The sequence below is a fragment of the Sebastes fasciatus genome, chromosome 7 (assembly GCF_043250625.1).
Source record: "Sebastes fasciatus isolate fSebFas1 chromosome 7, fSebFas1.pri, whole genome shotgun sequence".
Lineage (NCBI taxonomy): Eukaryota > Metazoa > Chordata > Actinopteri > Perciformes > Sebastidae > Sebastes > Sebastes fasciatus.
Genome location: NC_133801.1, coordinates 1,700,344 through 1,725,833, shown reverse-complemented (window position 1 = coordinate 1,725,833; position 25,490 = coordinate 1,700,344). Strand labels below are relative to the sequence as shown.

The 25,490-nt window shown below is 45.3% G+C and overlaps 3 protein-coding genes across 4 annotated transcripts in view; 1 reads left to right on the top strand and 2 right to left on the bottom strand.

Moving 5' to 3' along the window:
* The window catches only part of LOC141771028 (arf-GAP with coiled-coil, ANK repeat and PH domain-containing protein 2), a 26,058-nt gene extending 25,014 nt beyond the window's left edge, over positions 1-1,044 (top strand). Inside the window, exons 22-23 of one of the 2 annotated variants that reach the window (XM_074640892.1) lie at positions 1-101; positions 351-1,044. The exon at positions 1-101 is cut by the window's left edge and continues 2,062 nt beyond it. The gene's annotated coding sequence lies outside the window, so the exon portion shown is untranslated. Of the gene's footprint in view, positions 219-350 lie in introns of both variants that reach the window. The other variant, XM_074640891.1, reaches the window with a different exon arrangement.
* A 553-nt stretch (positions 1,045-1,597) lies between these two features.
* Positions 1,598-3,567, bottom strand: wdr74 (WD repeat domain 74). Its single transcript, XM_074640893.1, has 2 exons — positions 2,806-3,567; positions 1,598-2,255 (listed from the first exon to the last, which is right to left on the bottom strand). Exons 1-2 carry the CDS (start codon positions 3,436-3,438, stop codon positions 1,713-1,715), a joined length of 1,176 nt encoding a protein of 391 aa, XP_074496994.1. The 5' UTR covers positions 3,439-3,567; the 3' UTR covers positions 1,598-1,712.
* A 937-nt stretch (positions 3,568-4,504) lies between these two features.
* Positions 4,505-17,797, bottom strand: LOC141771040 (NLR family CARD domain-containing protein 3-like). The gene is made up of 11 exons (XM_074640935.1): positions 17,620-17,797; positions 16,000-16,090; positions 15,451-15,591; positions 13,053-13,193; positions 11,474-11,552; positions 11,060-11,288; positions 9,024-10,821; positions 8,745-8,918; positions 8,502-8,675; positions 7,365-7,538; positions 4,505-7,191 (listed from the first exon to the last, which is right to left on the bottom strand). Exons 2-11 carry the CDS (start codon positions 16,056-16,058, stop codon positions 7,071-7,073), a joined length of 3,090 nt encoding a protein of 1,029 aa, XP_074497036.1. The 5' UTR covers positions 16,059-16,090; positions 17,620-17,797; the 3' UTR covers positions 4,505-7,070.
* Between the last annotated feature and the right edge of the window lie 7,693 nt (positions 17,798-25,490).

Here is a 25,490-nt window from a genome sequence, read left to right as displayed (position 1 = left end):
GTTTACAGCGCTGTGATGTCACCGCTTCAGACGCCATCATGTTTAATAAAAATCTAAATGTTATTTAAGGAGATCTCAGGTCAGTAACGTCGGTAACGTCAGTAACGTCAGTAACGTCGGTAACGTCAGTAAAGACGTCAGTAACGTCAGTAAAGACGTCAGTAACGTCGGTAACGTCAGTAAAGACGTCAGTAACGTCGGTAACGTCAGTAAAGACGGTAACGTCGGTAACGTCAGTAACGTCAGTAAAGACGGTAACGTCGGTAACGTCAGTAACGTCAGTAAAGACGGTAACGTCGGTAACGTCAGTAAAGACGGTAACGTCGGTAACGTCAGTAACGTCAGTAAAGACGGTAACGTCAGTAAAGACGTCAGTAACGTCGGTAACGTCGGTAACGTCAGTAACGTCAGTAAAGACGTCGGTAACGTCGGTAACGTCGGTGACGTCGGTAACGTCGGTAAAGACGTCATTTCATTTAAACCCCTCCGGCAGCCGTTGTTCCATCTGACCCAGAAACTGGTCACGCTGCAGAAGAAAAGATGCTCCAACTGCTGTTTCACTGCGACTTTAAAGATCTCACATGTATTGTTATTAATATTATTAATATCGTCTCAACAACAGGAGAGAAGCCCTGCGTGTCTGTGGAGATGAACGTTTTGAGTGTTTCTAAAGTTTTATTTCATGTTTTTTCTTGACCTGTGGTCAGAAAGGGATTCAACGTGTAGCTGCTGAAGAGCTACTTTAAATGTTATCACAGAAATGTTTCAGATCAGTTTGCTGTTTTTTAATGAATGAGGACTGAAGTGGACCAACAGACTGAAGACCGAGTCCAGAATCCTGAGCCCTGAAGCAGAACGGTCACACATCAGAAATACTGACTTTTAGATCCTCAGACCTGCTGAGAAACGTCTGTGGATCGTTTATAAAACGGAGGAGGAAGAAGACGACGTGTGAATTCTGCTTCAGGGTGGATTTTCATTTCATTCCAGACTGTTACTAATGTGATGCTACTGCTAATAAAACCTCTTAATACATGTTGATAACTGTCTGTCTTCACTCTTCCTAACCTTCAGGCAGCGGAGGAGGAAGATCCTTTACTTCAGGTGACAGTAGGCCGGTCAGTCCATTCAAAAGGTTAATTAAACACATTGTTTTTATCAGTTCAAAATGTACCTTAAAGGGAGATTTATCGAGTATTTAACAAACCCTGGTTTGACTTCCAGACGAGGGAACAGGAAGTGCTAAAATGTTCACTCATTTCTGGTAATTAGGACTCGTTCCTGTAGAACTCTACATGACTCAGTTTAATTAAAGACTAAAGACCGGCTGCGTCTTCGGAGAAGTTACCTTTAAAACGGACAGTTTCTGACTGGAGTTTGGTCTATAAGACTGGCAGATCTCTGTGTTACGGCTATTCTGGAATCTGATTGTGGTTTAAATAAACACGACATACTGAGTGCGGTAGTTCCTGAGTATTTGTAGAAATCTGATTCTGGTTTTTGTCCTTAAACGTGTGAAATCTTTTACTGAAACATTCAGGTGAGAAAAAGTGATCAGATTTTAAAAAGAGTTGTTTATAATGAATATTACTCATAAGACATTTCTCTGTTATTTTAATAAAGCTCTCAGACTGCTGACTAAATATTACAAAACACATTTGTAGAGACAGGCGTTCAAATGTCCCACGCTCTGATCACGCCACAAACGCCTCTCAGTCTGGTCCTTTCTTCCTCTTCTTCTTGCTCCCTTTCTGCAGCTCCTCTTCTTCTCCTCCTTCCTCTGTTGTTGTTTTCCTCTTCGGTTTCTCCTCCAGGCGCTCCATGTTCTCCCACACCTCGTCGTCCTCGCCCTCGTCTTCCTCCTTCACCTCCTGAGACCCCGGCGCCGCCGTCCCTCCGTCCTCCAGGTCTCTGCTGGCGAGCAGGAGGCAGTTGAGTCTGGACTTGAGGTAGACTTTGTGCTGCAGTTTGCGGTCCTCCAGGCTGTGGATGCGCAGGAAGCGGTCCAGGCCGCAGGACGCCACCAGGGGCTGGGAGGGGTGACACTGCAGCGCCCGCACGCCCCCCGCGAGCCCCTTCAGACAGCCGCGGACCACACCTTTCCTCAGGTCCAGGATGGCGATCTGGCCGTGGGTGTTTCCCACCACCACCGTGTTCCCGCTGGCGGGCAGAGACAGAGCGGTGAGCGGGTGCTCGCCGTACTCCACCTCCAGGACGGGACGCCGCTGAGGGGAGGAGGGATCGTACACGTGGACCTGGCGGGGGAGACAACAACGTTAAAGGTCTTAACCACAAAGACACACATGTTGTCAGACAGATGTGGTGCATTCAGAGAACGAAACTTTAAAATGGACAGTTTCTGAATGGAGTCTGGTGTATGAGACAGATCTCTGCAGACAGCTGTGGTGCATTCAGTGTCACAACTACTTTTATCACCATCTCCTCGTGTAATATTAAACCATCTCTATACATATACATACATTACATTACAGATGTAAACAAACCTTTACAGCTTTAGAAAACATTAGTTTTGTTGTTTATTGTTTGTCCCCTTTTTAAAAGACCTGTCAGTCAGCAGGTTCCTGTCCTGTGTTCTCTATCTAGATGGTGGGGTGTCCCTTTTGTTTACAACAATTCCCTTTAATATTAACTTATTGGATGTGTGCCGAATTATAAAATACAGTTTATAGATCATAACTCAATGGATGAAAACTTTTTAAAAAGGTATAAACTTGTCCCACAGAGAGGTAAACTTTAAAGTGGTCAGTTTCTGAATGGAGTCTGGTCTATAAGGTGGGAGCTCACCTGGTGGTAACCCGTGCAGGTGACCACTCTGTCGGTCTCCGGGATGAAGGCCAGGTCCCGGATCCAGTGTGGTCTCCGCAGGTCCAGCCAGTCGTCCCGCAGGTTCTTGGCGGTCCAGACGGGTCCATCTGGTTTCTGCAGGTCCCAGATCTTCAGTCCGGTCTCCTTCCCTCCGGTGGCCAGCCGGTTCCGGTCTACCGGACTCTGCCGCATCCGGCTCACGTTCCTCCCGGCATCCAGCTCCAGAGCGGGCTCGCTGCTGGTCTCACTCCAGACCCGCAGCTTCCCGAACTCCCCGCAGGTCACCAGGGACCCGGAGGATTCTGATCCGGATCCGGATCCGCTGAGGACCGCCAGCCCGGTGAAGCAGCCCTCCTGCGGGTCTCCGCAGATCCGGGTCTCCGTGAACGAGCCCTTCTCTGTGCTGAAGGTCTTCACGGTTCCGTCCACGGAGCCCACCAGCAGCTCGCTCTCCGCCGGGTCCCCCCAGCAGAGGACCCGGACCTCCTGGTCCCGGCTCAGCTGGCTCGTGTTGCAGAAGTTGAAAGCCTGCTTCCGGGTCAGACTGACCCCCTTCAGGATGCCGGTCTCTGAGCCCACAAACACCGAGCACCACCGGCTGCTGTCCGACATCTCTACCGGGTCTAACAGGACCGAGATCTGGACTCTAAACGGGTCTACAGCGGGTCCTGGTCCTGCTGGTCCTGCTGGTGAAAACACGTGTTCCTCTGGAGGCGGCGTCGCGCCTCAATGACGTCAGTCTGCTGTCACAGTATTCTTTATGTATTCACTTTTATTTTTTATTTCAAAATGACAGTATCCATAGCAACAGCAGAAAACATTTAAATCATCAAAAACATTTAAAACATTTTAAACATTTTAAACATTTTAAACATTTACATACAGAAGAAGCATTAACATAAACAAAGAGCTGTGACAAACATTAAAGGAAAACAGAAATGAAACAAAACAAACAAAATTAAAAAAAAACAATAATAATTATTGTGTTTTTATTGTATTAACTTTATTGAACACGGACAAAACAAACAGTGCGCACTGTAATAAACCGGAAAGTGTCGAGCATGTTCTTATAGACTGCAACAAATATGACAAAGAAATTATTTATTATTTATTTATTTTTATTGTGTTTTTTTAAATTATTATTTTATGTTGGTTTTGTTTCATTTCTGTTGTCCTTTTATGTTTGTCACAGCTCTTTGTTTATGTTTTCGCGATGCTTCATGTAAATGATTTTAATGTTTCCTGCTGTTACTATGGATACTGTCATTTTTAAATAAAAAAAAAAATATATATATATATATATATATATGACGAAGAAAGAAGGGAATTGCTATCAGGAGTAGATGATGGAAATATTACAATCTACTAGGAAATACATCTAAGAAAGTACACAATCCTCTAATTAATTACTTAAGGGCAACAGGAATAATGGAGAATTTAATTATTATTAGTATTGTTATTATTATTAATAATTATTATTATTTTATTTATTTATATATATATATATATTTTTTGATTTATTTATTTTTCCTGCCAATCTACTGCTCCACCCTCCAGTCCAGTAGGTGGTGATAATGCACCTATAAGCTGGTTTACCAACCGACAATTAACACCAAAGAAGAAGAAGAAGAAGAAGAAGAAGAAGAAGAAGAAGAAAACAAACAGTGTAACCATGACGTCAGAATCAGAATGGTGTTTATTGCCAGGTGTGACACACTAGGAATTAGCTTTTTTTAATTTTACATATATACATATATACACATACAGACAGACTAACAATATTAATAATTAAATTATACAATGAAATGTTAAGTCAGAATTTCAAAGAAAGAGAGACATGACATTTCATGTATTTCACTTATCTAACAAAGAAAACAAAGAAAATAAATGTAAGACAAAATAAAGAAATACCTCAAAGAAGAAGAACAAAAATAAAAAATGCTTTGGTTTTGTTGTTTGGTGCAAATAAGCAGTATAAAAACAAAAGAATACATAAAAACGTTAGAATAAAATAAGAATAAAAAAATGTAAATTGGGTGCACCTCACAAACTCACTCAAAACAAACCTCACAGGAACAGAAGGTGGAGGTCTCTGATTGGTCGGGAATGAAAGATGGTGAACTGAGGAAGACGCGCAAATAAATGTTCTACACGATCTGGAAGTATTTATTCAGCGATCGGAGGAAAACTAGGTCATCTGAAGACAGAGCTATGATCCCATTATCCTGTTTGAGCTGTAACAGCTGGTGTTCACACGTTTTACTACAAACTCTCGTGCTGTAATTAAATCCAACAGACTCCTGCGTCGTCCACGTTATGTGCACAGGGCTGCCCGCTGCAAGTTTGTTTACTCTGATCGAGCTACTCCCACCATTCATTCTGACCGGCGCTCTGCCGCACCGCTACGACGTCATCACAGCAAACTCCACGTGCAACCCGGCAATCTGAGACCTCTCATCTGTGTTGATGTCGCTCTCCTCAATCCATCTCCCCCAACATCTACAAATCACAACATTCATGCTACAGAACAGCAGCAAATCAGAGCTCATGGTTGAGGCTCCTTAAGGCACTGCTCCGGAAGGTTGGAGATCTCCTCCTGGACCTGGATGGCAGCTCCATCTGCCCGTCCTCCGAGGTCCTCAACCTTGGTGTCATCCTGGACTTCACCCTCTCATTTCATTCACATATCAAATCCGTCACTAAATCTGCCTCCTACCACCTCAGAAACATTTCCCGCCTCCGGCCATCACTCTCCGACTCCGTGGCAGAGACCCTCATCCACTCCTTCATCAGCTCCCGTCTGGACTACTGGAATGGAGTCCTGTCCGGGGTACCCAGCAAAGCCCTGGACCGGCTCCAGTACGTCCAGAACTCAGCTGCCAGGGTTCTGACCCGCACTAGGCTCTGGCAGCACATCACCCCGACACTCATCCATCTTCAATCAAGTCCTACATCAACTATTAACTCCTCCTTCTCACATACAAATCCCTCCATGCCCCCCAGTACCTAACCAACCTTCTCCACCTCTACACTCCATCCCAGAGACTACGATCCTCCGACACCGGTCTGCTCTCCACCCCCCCACCCCAAACCCGGCTGAGAGCCTTCAGCGTCGCGGCCCCCCCGCCCTCTGGAGCTCTCTCCCTTCTGAGATCAGAAATGCTTCATCCCTGGACACTTTCAAAAAGCACCTCCAGCACCAGCTGTTCATCAAGACCTCTGACCTCTAACTCTTCCTACACATCACTCCTTTAATGACTTAGCTCCTGTTTTGATTTGTTGTTTTATTTCCTTTTGTTTTTATTTATCAGTATGATTTTGTGTGCCCTCTTTGTAAAGCGTCCTTGGGTTTCTTGAAAGGCGCTATATAAGTCCAATTAATTATTATTATTATTATTATTATTATTATTATAACTAACGTTAAATTAGCATTTTCTAAAATGTCCTTGTGGAGCTCTGGTACTTGTTGTGCTGTTAGCGGCTGTACTAACAACCAGACAGAGCTAAATCTGTGGCTTCAACAACAGTGTGTTGAACATGCACCCAAACAAAAAGGGATTGTTGTTGTGACCAACGGAACACTTTCCATCGCCGACCTACAGACGAGGAATCCAGAAGAATGTGGCTGAGAAACCTCAACTAGAAGAGACCACCATAAACCCTCGTTATGTGAGCTCATCTCATTTAGTGGACTAAAAGCCAACGGAGGAAAACTCGTATCCTACTTTGTGGTTGGGCTATAAAGAGCAGCGGAGAAGAGACGTCAGGTCCTTAAAGGACTGACAGCAGAGCCAGGAGGACATCAGGTATGATGTCATGTGTAGGGAGGACTCAGCATTGTAGCGTTGGTTTAATGACAGCCAGTTACTTTAACTACTTTCTGTCCAGTTTATAATGTAAGGCAGTTTATGAGACGGAGTGCAGGGCAGCATTAGACTACAGATAGTTTAAGTACGGTTATCTGTGTAGAAAAAGCTAAACCTTGTTACTGTGGAAGTACTGATCTGCCTCAGAGCTTTTCAGATTGTTCATCTCTTCACCGTCTGTAGCAACGGAGTCAATAACGTAGCTAAATATGCTAGTGGAGGTTATCTGAGGCCCTTCTTCAGGTCGTCCTCCATCCCTCCATAGTAGAAGACAGAGCTATGATTACATTATCCTGTTTTATCCTGTTCAGCGGTTCATGTTCTGCTTTCTCTGGTTCTAATTTTACATGTTATCGTGTTTTAAAGACTAATTTAACATCAGGCTGACAGACAACAGCTGAAAACTAGCCTTTTGACATAAAATAAATAAATCAATCTTAAAACACACTCACACTTCCTCACACCAGGTCTCAACCACTGCTGTCCACCATGGTCCATCCTGCAGGAGGAAACAGTCACAATCAACTTCATACAGCTTCACTCAGATCCTCCATTAAACATGAACCAGAGTTCCTCAGTTAGGGACAGAGAGACAGTGTGAGAGCTGCTGTCGTCTTTCTGTCTGTCCATCTGTCCACACCTGAGAGAGTCCAGTCTGTTGTCTGTCCATACCTGAGAGTGTCCAGTCTCCAGTGTGGATCCTCCAGTCCAGCAGACAGCAGCTTCCCTCCTGAGTCTCCTGGATGATTGTAGCTCAGGTCCAGCTCTCTCAGATGGGAGGGGTTGGAGCTCAGAGCTGAGGCCAGAGAAGAACAGCCTTCCTCTGTGATCAGACAGCCTGACAGACTAAACACACACACAAACACACACAGTGTAAACTCTCTAAATTAAAATTAGTTCTGTTGTTGTGGAGGAGGCTGCCTGGAGTTGAACTCTGAACTCTGGAACACCTTCAAGTCTGAGGCCATAGCACGCTACCAGAAAGTGGTGTAGTGGTCCTTTAGGGTTGGGAGTGAGTCACGGTCCCATGTGCAGAGTATTTTGGTGTCTTGGTGATGAGTGAAGGTAAGATGGAGGGTGAGATCAATATGCTGATTGGTGTAACATCAGCAGTAATGGAGCCATTGTACTGGACTGTTGTAATGAGACTGAAGAAAACCTCTTCATTTATTAGTTGATCTACGATCCAACTCTCACCGATGACTTGTTTCGTTATTGTTGTGGTTTTATTATCTTTAGACCACACATTGGACTACAGATTAACATAATTAAAGTACTGTAATAAACCTGGGCTTTATATATCCAAGTCAAGTTTCTGTGTCTATACTGGTGACGAGCTCCTGAGTCAGCAAACCCCTTCAGTACGATATTGCTGCCACATTTAATACAGGATCATGGAAAGGACTAAAAAGCCTCAAAACTTAACTTGCACTGTAACTCAGGTCCAGGTGTGTCAGACTAGAGGACTAGGAGCTGAGAACTCTGGACAGAGCTTCACAGCTCCTATCTGACAATGTACAGCCTCTTAGTAAAAAGTCCATCCAATAATAAATATGAAGAAACTGTCATAGCCCGGCTCCTAGGCCATGACAAATATGGGAAAGGATGCAGTGAATGATTTTAAATTAAAGATATTTATTATAAATAAATTAAGGAAGTACAGAAATAACTACCAATGTGGAGTGTGTCAGTCAGTAACATCAGTAATGTCGATGTGGATGTGTGAGCATGATAAATGGAAATGTGTTAGAGTGAAAACTAAAGAAAGAGCTCAGAGGGTCATTATTTTTCAAATAGTTGAACACCAACCTGAGAGTTTCCAGTTCACAGTGGGGACTCTTCAGTCCAGCAGACAGCAGCTTCACTCCTGAATCCTGCAGGTCATTGTTACTCAGGTCCAGGTTTCTCAGACGAGAGGACTGGAAGCTGAGAACTGAGGACAGAGCTTCACAGCTTCTCTCTGAGAGGTTACAGCCAGGTAACCTAAAAGGATTAAATAAAAAGTAAATAACAGCTCAAAGAGTCTTCATTTTAAAATAGTTGAAAACCAACCTGAGAGTTTCCAGTGTACTGTGGGGACTCTTCAGTCCAGGAGACAGCAGTTTCACTCCTAAATCCTGCAGGTTGTTGTTACTCAGGTCCAGGTCTCTCAGACTAGAGGACTGGGAGCTGAGAACTGAGGACAGAGCTATACAGCTTTTCTCTGAGAGGTTACAGCCACCCAGTCTGAAGAAGAATCAGCAATACATAAGAAACAATTACAAACAATGGTTGTTGTTGTTTCTGAATAATAAAACAACATTTAATGTGGATAGTTATGTGTCCACGTACAGAGCTTTGTTGGAGGCTTTGACCACTGGCAGCAGCCTCAGAAGAGCCTCCTCTGAAGCAGAGTATTTCTTCAGGTCAAACACGTCCAGATCTTCTCCTGATGACAGTAAGATGAAGCCCAGAGCTGACCACTGAGCAGGAGACAGTTTATCTGTGGAGAGACCTCCTGAACTCAGGGACTGTTGGATCTCCTCCACCAGAGAACGATCATTCAGTTCATTCAGACAGTGGAACAGATTGATGCTTTTCTCTGCAGAGGAATTCTTACTGATCTTCTTCTTGATGTACTGGACTGTTTCCTGATTGGTTTTTGAGCTACTTCCTGTCTGTGTCAGCAGACCCCGTAGGAGAGTCTGATTGGTCTGCAGTGAAAGACCCAGGAGGAAGCGGAGGAACAAGTCCAGGTGTCCGTTTGGACTCTGTATGGCCTTGTCCACAGCACTCTGGGAGAAATGTGTGGATTTTCCTACGAACACTTCAGACAACCGGGAGGTTGTGTGTTCTTCTGCCATCAGATTGACACCAGAGTTGATGAATGTCAGATGGACATGAAGAGCAGCCAGAAACTCCTGAACACTCAGATGGACGAAGCAGAACACCATGTCCTGGTACAGTCCTCTCTCCTCTTTAAAGATCTGTGTGAACACTCCTGAGTAGACTGAGGCTGATCTGATATTGATGCCACACTCTGTCAGGTCAGATTCATAGAAGATCAGGTTGCCTTTCTGCAGCTGATCAAAAGCCAGTTTTCCCAGAGACTCGATCATCTTCCTGCTCTCTGGACTCCAGTGTGGATCTGTCTCAGATCCTCCATCATACTTGACGTTCTTCACTTTGGACTGAACCACCAGGAAGTGGATGTACATCTCAGTCAGGGTCTTGGGCAGCTCTCCTCCCTCTCTGGTCTTCAACACCTCCTCCAGAACTGTAGCAGTGATCCAGCAGAAGACCGCGATGTGGCACATGATGTGGAGGCTTCGTGATGTCTTGATGTGGGAGATGATGCTGCTGGTCTGCTTCTCATCTCTGGATCTCTTCCTGAAGTACTCCTCCTTCTGTGGGTCGGTGAACCCTCTGACCTCTGTCACCATGTCAACACACTCAGGAGGGATCTGATTGGCTGCTGCGGGTCGTGTGGTTATCCAGAGGCGAGCAGAGGGAAGCAGTTTCCCCCTGATGAGGTTTGTCAGCAGCACATCCACTGAGGTGGACTCTGTAACATCAGTCAGGATCTTGTTGTTGAGGAAGTCCAGAGGAAGTCGACACTCATCCAGACCGTCAAAGATGAACACAACCTGGAACTCTTCAAACCTGCAGAAACCTGCTTCTTTGGTTTCAGTAAAGAAGTGATGAACAAGCTCCACCAAGCTGTACTTCTTCTCTTTCAGCACATTCAGCTCTCTGAAAGTGAATGGAAATATGAACTGGATGTCCTGGTTGGCTTTGTCTTCAGCCCAGTCCAGAGTGAACTTCTGTGTTAAGACTGTTTTCCCGATGCCAGCCACTCCCTTTGTCATCACTGTTCTGATTGGTTCATCTCTTCCAGGTGAGGCTTTAAAGATGTCTTCTTGTCTGATTGTTGTTTCTGGCCTGTCTGGTTTCCTGGATGCTGTTTCAATCTGTCTGACCTCGTGTTCATCATTGACCTCTGCAGTCCCTCCCTCTGTGATGTAGAGCTCTGTGTAGATCTGATTCAGAAGGGTTGGGTTTCCTGCTTTAGCGATCCCCTCAAACACACACTGGAACTTCTTCTTCAGGTTACACTTGAGTTTACGTCGACACACTGCAGCAACAGTTTCTGAATGAACAAACAAGAAATGAAATCAGTGAGTGGATCCTACAGAAGATCAGAGAATCTAAACATTTAGTTTTTCCTCCTCCATCAGATTTATCCAGCTCATCAGTGGAGGACAAACAGCCTCTGATCTGATGAAGATGTGTGCAGCATATTAACAGCAGAGTTTTAAATGTAAACTTCTCCCATGTTGTCTCCATTTCCTCTTTCCATCATGTTAAATCTGTTAAAATCCTCTTACTGCTCTGCAGACAGTCAGCCAGCTCCTCCTGCTTCATTCTCCTCAGGAAGTTCAGTGTGATCTTCAGAAAAGCCTCCCTGCTGCTCCTCCTCTGCTCCTCATCCTCACCGTCCAACACCTCCTCATCCTCCCTCTGACTCTCTAAGCATTCTGGGTAATCTGGACTCAGAACCTTCTGGATCTTCTTCAACTCGTTCTTCACAAAAGTGCCGATGTTGTCCTCCAGCAGCTGGAACAGAAAGATAAACTGAACATTTAATATAAAGAACACAACATGTGATTCATCTGTCAGTCTGAAGGCCTGCTGGTCTGAACAGAGCAGCATGGAGACTGTTGGGACCTGAATGGTAGTTTAGCATTTAATGTGTGGTTGATGTAGTTAATAGTGAAATGTGTGTTTGTTCATGTACACACCATAAATATGGAGTCCAGGTCTGTTTGATGCTGCTGGGCAGACTGACCACCGAGGCTCTCTGAGCTCTCCTGATGAACTCTGTGGAGAAAAACATCAAGTTTAAGAACATTTGAGGACTTAAATCTGCAGCTAACTAAAGATGTTCTGAGATGACGGCAGAATGACGGCAGCTGTGTCTCAGGAGGTAGAGTGGGCGCTATAAAAACACCAACATTACTAAGGCCTGAAAGCGTCCTACTGGGGGGTCCCACAAGAGAAAGAGGATCTAATGTCAGGAGATGTTTGAGCTGTGTCAGAGGCAGGGATGGAAAACTTGCTGTGTAATTGTGGATGTTGGATGTAGAGACTTGTTTGGTCATCATCGAGTCATCAGCATCACATCAGAGGCTGCTGAACGATCCAGATGGTGATGGATCAGAGGGAGTGATCTATAGTGTCTGATCAAGGTGGGCTGGGTCACCTGGGAGAGGGTGTCCAATGTTGAAAGATCACATCACTGCTGATGTGATGAAGTGTACCGTTGGGTATATCTCAAAACCACCAAGCCTTGTTTAGCCAGTGATGCCTAGGAACCGACTTGGAGATGACCAAGAACAGGTTGGTGATGGCTGGAGAGACAGCTGGTAGTTCAGGAAGACGCCACCAGGGGCAGGAAGGATGATCAGCCCAACCTGCATATTCAGTGAGGAAGAATTCAAGCTAGCTGCAGACGGACCTAACAGATAGTCCCAGGGCTGCCTGAGACGGGGGAGGATGACCACCTCAGCAAGATGGACCACAGGACAATGATCCTGACAAACAAATTAATGGCAACAAGTGTGACATGTATTTACAGTAAGGCCTGCAGCTGTGGCTCAGGACGTAGAGCGGGTCGTACACTAACTGCATGCATAAAGGTCCATATCTCACAAACTGCCCTCAACCCACATTATGTTACTGGAAAGATCACTTCATTCTTAACTACAGTAACTCCAGCCTGAGAGTCACTTCTGAAGTTGGCAACCCTACACACACATTTAGCAGGAAAAACAGTCGTGAGCAGTCGATGCGTGCGGCCGGGACCGGGAGAGGCTGCACAAGAAGCTGCCAAGGCCGGTAGAAAACGGACCATCAGCTGGCAGCATCATCTCTTGTTGCATTCAATGGCACTCGGACATCAGAGTTTTGCTCTTTTGAATTTCCAACCAGCCACAACTTTTCATATATCGGCTATATACTGAGGTGGCAGCTGGGGTGACTGTATTAGTGTTAAAACTGCCTTCTGGGCGCTCAAGTAAAGGACCTCTCCATCTCAAAGTTCTGGGCTGAATTTCAGTCCAAGTCCACATCTGGAACATGTGGCACATGCAGTTTTTCTGATGCACACCCACAGCTGTTTTTCTGGCTACGCTAGTGCTCTGGATGGCACCTCAACCCAATCTATCTCTGAGAAGCTAGTCATGAGCATTGGACAGATGTTTGATTGCAGTCTTTGGGATATATCTGCTGTCCAGTCTACTATCAAGGAACTCAAGGCCCAGTTCACTAGTGTAACGCCTGAATATACCCATGTTGGGACCCAACATTCAACATCATTACCTTCCATCAGCAGCTTCTCCAGCTTTAAAGTTGATAGGTCGACCCATAGACCGGTCACTCTTCATGGACACACAGCTGGGATCAGGTCCAGATTCAGATCCAGGATCTGGTCCAGGAGAGTCTGGTTTCTGTCGCTGCATCCTGACACAAACAGAGACAGTGATGAGTAACGTTCTCCTGTTCATCAAAACTTAATGCTCCTCTGACCTGTACTTATTATCTGTACCTAAGGTCTGCACAGAACTAGGTAAGATGGCCTTTAGCTATTCCGCTCCCTTCTCCTGGAATACACTGCAAGCTAAATTGAAACCGGAAAATCTGATTACTTTTGATGAATTTAAAACATTAATGAAAGACCTAGAAGCAGAGTCAATCGGGAGCTGTCTGTGTTTCTGAATATTTTCACTTTAATGTTGGCTTCAAACACGTGATTTAATGTGTTTTGTATGATATTATGCTATATATGTGTTTTATGTTGTGGCGTCTGGAACTTTAATGTATGTTTAAATGCTGCTGTCTTGGCCAGGTCTCTCTTGCAAACGAGATTCTTAAAATTAAAATTAAAAAATCATCACCGTAAATAAACCGAGCAGAAGAGAGAATCGTTTTTAATGCATCACGTCTACGTGACACTTGATCCAGGTACTAAGGTCCGTATCGGTGCTGATACCTTTCCATCGGATCGGATTAAGCCCTGGTGTTCATAGATCATTAATCTGTTCACCCAGTTTATTAATCCTGATATCAATATTATCACCTTTTCCCATTCATTGTTACTAACTGCATTCCTTCTCCAGAGTGCTGTGCTTTCTTGTCTCGCAGGTAACCATGGAGTTACACCTAGAGCGGGGTTACACCTGGAGTGGGGTTACACCTGGAGCAGGGGTTACACCTGGAGCGGGGTTACACCTGGAGCGGGGTTACAACTGGAGCGGGGTTACACCTGGAGCAGGGGTTACACCTGGAGCGGGTTTACACCTGGAGTGGGGTTACAACTGGAGCGGGGTTACACCTGGAGCAGGGGTTACACCTGGAGCGGGTTTACACCTGGAGTGGGGTTACAACTGGAGCGGGGTTACACCTGGAGCAGGGGTTACACCTGGAGCGGGGTTACACCTGGAGCGGGGTTACACCTGGAGCAGGGGTTACACCTGGAGCGGGGTTACAACTGGAGCGGGGTTACACCTGGAGCAGGGGTTACACCTGGAGCGGGTTTACACCTGGAGTGGGGTTACAACTGGAGCGGGGTTACACCTGGAGCGGGGTTACACCTGGAGCGGGTTTACACCTGGAGCGGGGTTACAACTGGAGCGGGGTTACACCTGGAGCGGGGTTACAACTGGAGCGGGGTTACACCTAGAGCGGGGTTACACCTAGAGTGAGGTTACACCTGGAGCGGGGTTACACCTGGAGCGGGGTTACACCTGGAGCGGGGTTACACCTGGAGCGGGGTTACACCTAGAGCGGGGTTACACCTGGAGCGGGGTTACACCAAGAGCGGGGTTACACCTGGAGCGGGGTTACACCTGGAGCGGGGTTACACCTGGAGCGGGGTTACACCTGGAGCGGGGTTACACCTAGAGCGGGGTTACACCTGGAGCGGGGTTACAACTGGAGCGGGGTTACACCTGGAGCAGGGGTTACACCTGGAGCGGGGTTACACCTAGAGCGAGGTTACACCTGGAGCGGGGTTACACCTGGAGCGGGGTTACACCTGGAGCGGGGTTATACCTGGAGCAGGGGTGTCTGCTGCCTGCTTGACACCAACTGCTACCATCATTAATTAATTCCGTCTCTACAAGGGCCGAGGGACTACCAAGACTAACGAGGGACTACCAAGGCTAACGAGGGACTACCAAGGCTAACGAGGGACTAACAAGACTAACGAGGGACTACCAAGACTAACGAGGGACTACCAAGGCTAACGAGGGACTACCAAGACTAACGAGGGACTACCAAGGCTAACGAGGGACTAACAAGACTAACGAGGGACTACCAAGACTAACGAGGGACTACCAAGGCTAACGAGGGACTACCAAGGCTAACGAGGGACTACCAAGACTAACGAGGGACTACCAAGGCTAACGAGGGACTACCAAGACTTAGTGAGAAAGTGGCAGCCTGGAGAATGAGACTTCTCAGTCACTGCCAAAGACATCAAGAACTCCCAGCAAGCATGCTGATGCTGCGGGAACCAACGCACGGGCATCGATCACAGGGACGTCCCACACCAACACACATGGACGTACTGAGGACAGATGCTGGACAGTGCTGGCGAGCTAGCCAGATGTGTGGTGGACTGAGACAGCAGGAAGCTCCGCTGGAAAGCCCGTCTGAGGACGACCCAATGATATCAATTCCTATAGTTGTATTCTCACTCTCTCTTATAAATTATTACCTTCCATCTGCAGCTTGTAAAGCTTTAAAGACGATAGGGTGACCCATACACCGGTCACTCTTCATGGACACACAGCTGGGTTCGGGTCCAGATTCAGATCCAGGATCTGGTCCAGGAGAGTCTGGTTTCTGTCGCTGCATCCTGACACAAACAGAGACAGTGATGAGTAACGTTCTCCTGTTCATCAAAACTTCATCTGAAGAAAGAAACCGTCTCCTCTCAGTTAATTAGTTGACTAATCAGTTGTTGACTCTGTTCACTAATAAAGTTAGTAGTTAATATTATAACCATTCAGTAGTTAATATTATAACATTCAAGAGTTAATATTATAACATTCAGTAGTTAGTAGTTAATATTATAACATTCAGTAGTTAATATTATAACATTCAGTAGTTAGTAGTTAATATTATAACATTCAGTAGTTAATATTATAACATTCAAGAGTTAATATTATAACATTCAGTAGTTAATATTATAACCATATAGAGTAGTTGAGTGTGTGACAGTGAGTGAATAATGATGGTGGACAGTTAGAGATGGTCATCTCACCTCTGAGTTTTGCTCTGAGTGGTTTTAGAGGGGGGGACTCCCTCCTCACACTGATCCATAGCAGAGTCCACCCTGCTGGGAGAGATGCACTCTGGACATTTAGAACAGAGAAAACACCTGTCATCAATCTGACATTAATCAGCATTCACTATTTTAATACATTGACAGCCCTAATATATATATATATATATATATATATATATATATATCATCTGTTTGTGTATATTTATATACAGTATATACATATATATTTTACCACTTTACTCGTTCATTAGTAGTGTTCTGTTTTAACAGTTACCTTATTGTTTTACTTCTTTTATCAGCTTTTTCTGTCTGAAACACTTCATAACATCTGTGTTTAAAAGTTCTATATAAATAAATGTATTATTATTATTATTATTATTATTATTATTCTATAAAACAGATCAAAACAGTGAAATGCAGTTTACACCTGAATGCATCAGTAATAATAATGTCTTCATATCATGTATTATAGTACAACACTCTCAGTTCCTGCTGATCCGTTAAAGGTTCTGTAGATGACATTCAGAGCCACTAGATGTCGCACTAGAGCACCAGCATCTCAGACCAGAACTAAATGCCCCCCCCCATCACATGACTTCTTCCTCCTTCATTCTCTGCTCAGGACGCCATCACTCCACTAATATCTTTACATAGCAGATCATGAGATCAAAATCTCCCTTTAAGTACATTTAGCTGATAATACTTGTGTACTTTTACCTGAGTGACGTTTTCAAAGCAGAGCTTTAACTCTTACTAACAAAGTACTTTGACAGTGTTGTATTTGTACTTTTACTGCAGTAAAGAATGAACTTTAGACTGCTTTACATCCTGTCATGAGTTTGAAACATGAATAATCAGTGAGAGTCAGTCATGTTTAATGTGTCACTTATTGTCATCACACTAACAGAGAACCTTCAGTCCTGTCTCTCTGCTTCTCATTTGATTACTATATATTGAGCTCCATGATGGTTAGCAGGGTTAGCATGGTTAGCATTTTAGCATGGTTAGCATAGTTAGCATGGTTAGCATTGTTATCATGGTTAGCATAGTTAGCATGGTTAGCATTGTTAGCATGGTTAGCATAGTTAGCATGGTTAGCATTGTTAGCATGGTTAGCATTGTTAGCAAAGTTAGCATGGTTAGCATGGTTAGCATTGTTAGCATTGTTAGCAGGGTTAGCAGGGTTAGCATTGTTAGCATGATTAGCATAGTTAGCATAGTTAGCATGGTTAGCATTGTTAGCATGGTTAGCAAGGTTAGCATGGTTAGCATTGTTAGCATGGTTAGCAAAGTTAGCATGGTTAGCATTGTTAACATGGTTAGCATGGTTAGCATGGTTAGCATTGTTAGCAGGGTTAGCATTGTTAGCATGGTTAGCATAGTTAGCATAGTTAGCATTGTTAGCATGGTTAGCATGGTTAGCATAGTTAGCATTGTTAGCTACTGTAGTTAGTCAGCTGGTGATCCTGAACACGGTGGCTAACAGCTAACTGTTAGCACAGAGCTAAACTCTTCAACACAAACAGCTTTTTACAGTTTGATGAAACTAACATGAGATCAGCTGAGAGTCATTCAGAACTGAAAAGGGTCACTTACCAAAAGTTTAACGCGGAGGAAACATCTGCATCACAAAACTGGTTAAACAGGAAGTCACCTGAGAGAGAGAGAGAGAGAGAGAGAGAGAGAGAGAGAGAGAGAGAGAAGTCACCTGAGAGAGAGAGAGAGAGAGAGAGAGAGAGAAGTCACCTGAGAGAGAGAGAGAGAGAGAGAGAGAGAGAGAGAGAAGTCACCTGAGAGAGAGAGAGAGAGAGAGAGAGAGAGAAGTCACCTGAGAGAGAGAGAGAGAGAGAGAGAGAAGTCACCTGAGAGAGAGAGAGAGAGAGAGAGAGAGAGAGAGAGAGAAGTCACCTGAGAGAGAGAGAAATCACATCAATTGACATCACCAGAGAGTGTGCCCTGATTCCTAACGTGCATGTTGCCCATCATCCAACCATAACTCCTGAGCACCTACACCACCACTCCCACTTAAAGAAGCCGGTAGTGGGGATATTCACCAAAACACTGAAGGATGTGGCACTCGGACGCCAAACCCTCCATTCCACACCAGCCAGGGGACCGCCCAGAGACCCGTACTACCCTGACCCCACCAGGAGCCCAACACCTCCTAGACATCCACACAGATTCAACACTCCCCACAGGCCTCCACCACCACCGGAGCATCACCACCACCACCTCCAGCAGCATGGGCAGAGAGGCCCTGGCCCAGCCTACTACCCACCACCACACCACCAACTCTACCAAAACACAGAGACCGGCCCTCAGCCCCAAGTCCAGACCAAGCCCACATCCCCAGAGTCCAGAACCACACCAGGCCCCACGCAGCTACGCAGAGGCCCTCCGAGGACAAGTGGACTCTGAAGGAATGAGTGAGATCAAACAGCTCCTTCAGTACATCTGAACTACGCTGAACTAGTATTAGAACAAAACAAAACCAAGCTCACACACAGACATACACACACACACACACACACACACACACACACACACACACACACACACACACACAGACACACAGAGACACACAGACACACACACACACACACACACACCACACACACACACACACACACACACAGACACACACACACACAGAGACACACAGACACACACACACACACACACACACACACACACAGACACACAGAGACACACAGACACACACACAGACACACACACAGACACACACACACACAGAGACACACACACACACACACACACACCACACACACACACACACAACACACACACACACACACACACACAGACACACAGAGACACACAGACACAAACAAACAACAGAGACACACAGACACACAGAGACACACACACAGACACAGAGACACACACACAGACACACACACACAGACACACAACACACAGACACACACACACACACACACACACACACACACACACACACACACAGACACACAATACATGCTTAAGTCACAATGGGGGGCGGACACACACACACACACACACACACACACACACACACAGACACACAGACACACAGAGACACACAGACACAAACAAACACAGAGACACACACACACACACACACACACACACACAGACACCACACACACACACACACACACACAGACACACACAGACACACACACACACACACACACAGACACACACACACAGACACACACACACACAGACACACACACACACACACACACACACACACACACAGACACACACAGACACACACACACACACACACACACACACACACACACACACACACACAGACACACACCTTTTTCAGACATTGTTTAGACTTTTGTTTTCCAGCATTTTTCAGATGCTTGTGGAACATCCAGGAGTTAAACTCTTCAGCCTTCAAAACAAACCTCAAATATGTGGATATCATCACTCTGCAGGAGACATGGTGTAAAGCAGACACTGTCACCCACTGTCCAAAACATTATAGAGAAATAATAGTTCCATCTCAAAAACACAGCTCCACTAACAAAGGTAGAGGATCTGGAGGATTAATCATCTGGTACAAATCTGACCTACAAAATGTAGTAGAGCCCCTCAAAATTGACAAATACCACATTTGGCTAAAACTAAAGAAAGAGCTCCTGTCAATTGATAAGGATGTGTTTCTTTGTGCGATATATACCCCCCCTCTGAATCCTCCTGTTTCTCAGATGACACCTTCTCCATCCTTGAGAAAGAGACAAGTCATTTCCAGGCCCAGGAACACTAGCTGACCTCTCTGACCCAAAGAGGACAATTTCATCCTAAAGCAGAACATGTCAGACACTCTCACTCTCCCCCACAGGAACAACAGCGACCACGTCGTCAATAAGAGCGGAAGGCACCTCCTACAGCTCTGTTAAAGCCTCAGTCAGTACTACACCGTAGATTATATGATGACAGACATCGACCCTTCGTCTCTCAGCTCATTCACAGTCAAACCACTAACCCCTCTGTCTGATCACAGTCAAATAACCCTGTTTATCAAAAGATCAGACATACAGATAATTCACACGCAACCCAGTAAGCTGTGCAACATTAGAAATTCATACAGATGGGACCAAAACAGTGCAGAACAATACCAGAAAGCAATCAATAACTCCAAAATCCAAAGACTTTTAGATAACTTTCTGAACTCCACATACTCTTACAACAAAGAAGGCCTCAATCTAGCAGTGACAAATATTAACAATATAATCAGGCAAACTGCAAAAACAGCTGAACTGAAAGTAACCATGAATAAACCAAAACAACTGGTTTGATACAGACTGTAGAACTATTAGGAAAAAGCTTCGGATGTTATCAAACCAAAAACACAGAGACCCCAATAATGCTGATCTACGCCTTCATTATTGTGAGACCCTAAAACTCTACAAACGTACACTCAGACTCAAAATAGAGCAATTCAACAAACGGCAACTGACAGGAATTGAGGAGGTCATCAACACAAACAACTTCTGGAAAAATTGGAAAAGACTGAATAAATCCCAACATGAGGAATTGGCTATACAAAACGGTGACATATGGACAACTCATTTTAAAACATATACCATACCGTTCAAGTTAATGCAAACACAGAACAATCACACATTCATGAGAAGTTGACTAAATTGGAACTAGCTATAAAGGACAACCAAAATCCATTAGACTCCTCAATTACTGAGCAAGAGCTCCTTGAGAAACTACAGGCCCTCAAACCTAAAACAGCATGTGGGCCTGATGGCATCTTGAACCAAATGCTCAAACCCATAAACAAGAATTCCAATTGGCTATATTAAAACTATTTAATTTGGTTCTGAGTGTAGGTTATTTTCCTGACATCTGGAATCAAGGACTCATAACCCCAATCTACAAAAACAGAGACAAATTTGACCCTAACAATTACCGAGGCGTCTGTGTGAGCAGTAATCTGGGGAAGGTTTTCTGTAGTAGCATGAATGCCAGACTTTTGAACTTCCTTACCAAGCACAATGTCTTGAGTAAAAGCCAAATTGGATTTATACCAAAACATCGCAAAACTGATCATATTTACACCCTACACACCCTGATGGATAAACATATAAACCAAAATAAAACCAAAATGTATGCTGTTTTATGACTTCCAAAAAGCTTTTGATTCTATTTGGCATACAGGACTGTTCTACAAAGTTATTGAAAGTGGTGTAGGGGTAAAGCATATGATATTATTAAATCAATGGCAACATGTGCAGCATCAAAATAAGTAAAATAAGAACAGAATTCTTTAACCCGAGGGCGGTGTGTTCATCAGGGCTGTAATCTCAGCCCTGCCCTCTTCAATATTTACATCAATGAATTGGCTACTCTAAAAGAAACATCCCCGATCCCTGGTGTAAGTCTCCACAATCAGGAAGTGAAATGCCTGCTCTTTGCAGATGACCTGGTCCTGTTGTCCCCCACAGCAGACGGCCTACAGCAGATCCTGGACCTGCTAGAACAGTACCGTCAGACCTGGACCTGCTAGAGCAGTACTGTCAGACCTGGACCTGCTAGAGCAGTACTGTCAGACCTGGACCTACTAGAGCAGTACTGTCAGACCTGGACCTGCTAGAACAGTACTGTCAGACCTGGACCTGCAGTAAACCCCAAAAATACCAAAATAATGATTTTCCAAAAAAGATCAGATCTCAGGATGTTCTACCAAAGTTCTCAATTGGTACAAAACATGTAGAGTACTGAACACTACAATTACCTCGGTTTAAAAATGAGTTCAACTGGACATTTTAAAGAGGCAGTTCATGAGCTGAGAGAGAGATAGAAGGGAGATAGAGAGAGAGAGAGAGGGAGATAGAGAGAGAGAGAGAGGGAGAGAGAGAGAGGGCGAGAGGGAGATAGAGAGAGGGAGAGAGAGAGAGAGAGGGAGAAGAGAGAGGGAGATAGAGAGAGAGAGAGAGAGGGATAGAGAGAGAGAGGGAGATAGAGAGAGGAGAGAGAGAGAGAGAGAGAGGGAGATAGAGAGAGAGAGAGAGGGAGAGAGAGAGGGCGAGAGGAGAGATAGAGAGGAGGGAGATAGAGAGAGAGAGAGAGGGAGATAGAGAGAGAGGGCGAGGAGGGAGATAGAGAGGGAGAGAGAGAAAGAGAGAGGGAGATAGAGAGAGAGAGAGAGGGAGAGAGAGAGAGGGCGAGAGGGAGAGGAGAGAGAGAGAGAGAGAGAGAGAGAGAGGGATCGGGAGAGAGAGAGAGAGAGAGAGAGAGAGAGAGAGAGAGAGAGAGAGAGAGAGAGAGAGAGAGAGAGAGAGAAGAGAGAGAGAGAGAGAGAGAGAGAGAGAGAGAGAGAGAGGGATTCGAGAGAGAGAGAGAGAGAAGATAGAGAGAGAGAGAGAGAAGAGAGAGAGAGAGAGAGAGAGAGAGAGAGATAGAGATAGAGAGAGAGAGAGAGAGAGAGAGAGAAGAGAGAGAGAGAGAGGGATCGAGAGAGAGAGAGAGAGAGAGAGAGAGAGAGAGAGAGACAGAGAGAGAGGAGAAGAGAGAGAGAGAGAGAGAGAGAGAGAGACAGAGAGAGAGACGGAGAGAGAGAGAGAGAGAGAGAGAGAGAGAGAGCACGCAGGCTTTCTATGCCATTAAAAAAAATTATCCAAACCGAAATACTGATTAGAATTTGGCTTAAAGTTATGGAGTGTGTTATTGAACCGATTGCACTCTATGGCAGCGAGTTGTGGGGTCCACTTACAAACCAAGACTTCACTCAATGGGATCAAAACCCCACTGAGACCCTGCATGCAGAGTTCTGTAAGATTCTCCTACATGTCCAGAGGAAAACTACAAATAATGCATGCAGGGCAGAATTAGACCAGTATCCACTAATAATACAAATACACACATCTAAAACACAGTGACCCCTCTCATATCATTACCAAGCCCTGCAGTGACCCCTCTCATATCATTACCAAGCCCTGCAGTGACCCCTCTCATATCATTACCAAGCCCTGCAGTGACCCCTCTCATATCATTATCAAGCCCTGCAGTGACCCCTCTCATATCATTATCAAGCCCTGCAGTGACCCCTCTCATATCATCACCAAGCCCTGCAGTGACCCCTCTCATATCATTACCAAGCCCTGCAGTGACCCCTCTCATATCATTACCAAGCCCTGCAGTGACCCCTCTCATATCATTATCAAGCCCTGCAGTGACCCCTCTCATATCATTACCAAGCCCTGCAGTGACCCCTCTCATATCATTACCAAGCCCTGCAGTGCCAAGAGATGAGCAGAAAGGGGAACCCCCTTACCCAGCTGGTCCTGAGGCTGAGTTCACCAACCCTCTCCACTAACAGACCAAGGCCTCAGGACCAGAACAGACCACCAATTAGACTCAACCAGATTACAACACAGTTCAAACTAAACTACATCACCTATTGGCAAACACAGACAGAGACACAGAGCAGAATGCAGAGCTATCTGGCTCTAAACCGACAGAACACCATAGCAGACTATCTGAGCACGGTTACTGATCTACATCTAAGAAGAACCTTCACAAAGTCCAGACTGAGAGAGCACAGCCTCGCCATAGAACAGGAAGACCTGGAAGACCTGGAAGACCAGGAAGACCTGGAAGACCTGGAAGACCAGGAGGACCAGGGGGACCTGGAAGACCTGGAAGACCTGGAAGACCTGGCTCCCTGTAGAGCAACGGCTGAAACAGACAGAGCTACACTTCCTCACCAGATGGGAGAAATATCAAAACATCAGAGAAATATATTTCACAAGAATCAATGTAATAACTAAAGGTTTTCTACAGCTCTCAGGTGAAGACAAATGATCCGTCCTACTGTGGGAGGACACTAGGACCTGTGAGCTGGTAGCAGTCTATGTTGCTGCCTGCCATCAACTGAGGGACAGGGACATGAACTGAGGGACAGGGACGGGGACAGCTGTCTGCACCTTGTTGTTATTTGTTTGTTTGTTAATTTGCTTGGTTTCCTGTTTATATCGTTGTTCCAATTAATTGATTGAAAATGATTTTGTATTTTATCTTATTTTATTTTATTTATTGATGTTAATGAAATGTAATTATTGTAAATTTTCATCATTTGAATATGCTTTGGCAACATGTACAGTGTTACGTCATGCCAATAAAGAAATTTGAGAGAGAGAGAGAGAGAGAGAGAGAGAGAGAGAGAGAGAGAGAGAGATAGGGAGGAAGTGTGGGAGGAAACCGGAGCACCCGGAGTAAACCCACGCTAACACGGGGAGAACATGCAAACTCCACACAGATCATTGATCCTTTATTGAACCATCACAGTTTACATTGATATTTACACAACAAGTTGAAGCTATAATCTCATTCTATAAGTTAGGGACCAAGCAGTGAGGCAACCAGGAAACAGGAGGTGTTGAAGTAACTGGGCTTTTTATTTACCCAAAAAATAACAAAACATTATAAACCAAGAATTTAATAACTAGATCTATAAAAGAGGTTAAAGCAACATAACTACTTATTACCACAACTAAACTAAACGGAGCTGACACGGTCGTATGGTATCGTTAATTCATGAGCCTGGTTGGATAGCTCAGAGCTTCTGTCCTTTTCTATCCGTAGAGGAGATGGAGGAGGAAGGAGAGAGGAGATGGAGGAGGAGAGAGGAGATGGAGGACGGAGGAGAGAGGAGATGGAGGAGGAGGACAGAGGAGATGGAGGAGGAGGAGAGAGGAGATGGAGGAGGAAGGAGAGAGGAGATGGAGAGAGGAGATGGAGGAGGAGAGAGGAGATGGAGAGAGGAGATGGAGGAGGAAGGAGAGAGGAGATGGAGGAAGGAGAGGAGATGGAGGAGGGAGGAGAGAGGAGATGGAGGAGGAGAGAGGAGATGGAGGAGGAGAGAGGAGATGAAGGAGGAGAGAGGAGATGGAGGAGAAAGGAGAGAGGAGATGAAGGAGGAGAGAGGAGATGGAGGAGGAAGAGAGAGGAGATGGAGGAGGAGGAGAGAGGAGATGGAGGAGGAGGAGAGAGGAGGTGGAGTAGGAGGAGATGGAGGAGGAAGGAGAGAGGAGATGGAGAGAGGAGATGGAGGAGAGAGGAGATGGAGGAAGGAGAGAGGAGATGGAGGAGGGAGGAGAGAGGAGATGGAGGAGGAGAGAGGAGATGGAGGAGGAGAGAGGAGATGAAGGAGGAGAGAGGAGATGGAGGAGAAAGGAGAGAGGAGATGAAGGAGGAGAGAGGAGATGGAGGAGGGAGGAGAGAGGAGATGGAGGAGAAAGGAGGAGGAGGAGGAAGATGAGGAGGAGGAAGAGGAGGAAGAGGAGGAGGAGGAGGAAGAGGAGGAGAAGGAGGAGGAAGAGGAGGTGACGGTCAGAAACATGTCATTCATTAGTTCCCTGATTCAGAACACCTGAGGCTAAAAGATGATGATGTCCAATGTCTCAGTAAAGAGAGAAATGATGAAAGTGATCAAA

What these genes read in the sequence shown, in the direction of transcription:
- wdr74 (XM_074640893.1), bottom strand. Translation starts at nt 3,438, where the DNA reads ATGTCGGACAGCAGCCGGTGGTGCTCGGTGTTTGTGGGCTCAGAGACC. An exon ending in CCTGCACGGGTTACCACCAG is followed by an intron (nt 2,256 to 2,805) that starts GTGAGCTCCCAC and finishes CTCCCCCGCCAG; the next exon opens with GTCCACGTGTACGATCCCTC.
- LOC141771040 (XM_074640935.1), bottom strand. Translation starts at nt 16,058, where the DNA reads ATGGATCAGTGTGAGGAGGGAGTCCCCCCCTCTAAAACCACTCAGAGC. An exon ending in ACTCAGAGCAAAACTCAGAG is followed by an intron (nt 15,592 to 15,999) that starts GTGAGATGACCA and finishes TGTTTGTGTCAG; the next exon opens with GATGCAGCGACAGAAACCAG. An exon ending in ACCTGGACTCCATATTTATG is followed by an intron (nt 11,289 to 11,473) that starts GTGTGTACATGA and finishes TTTCTGTTCCAG; the next exon opens with CTGCTGGAGGACAACATCGG.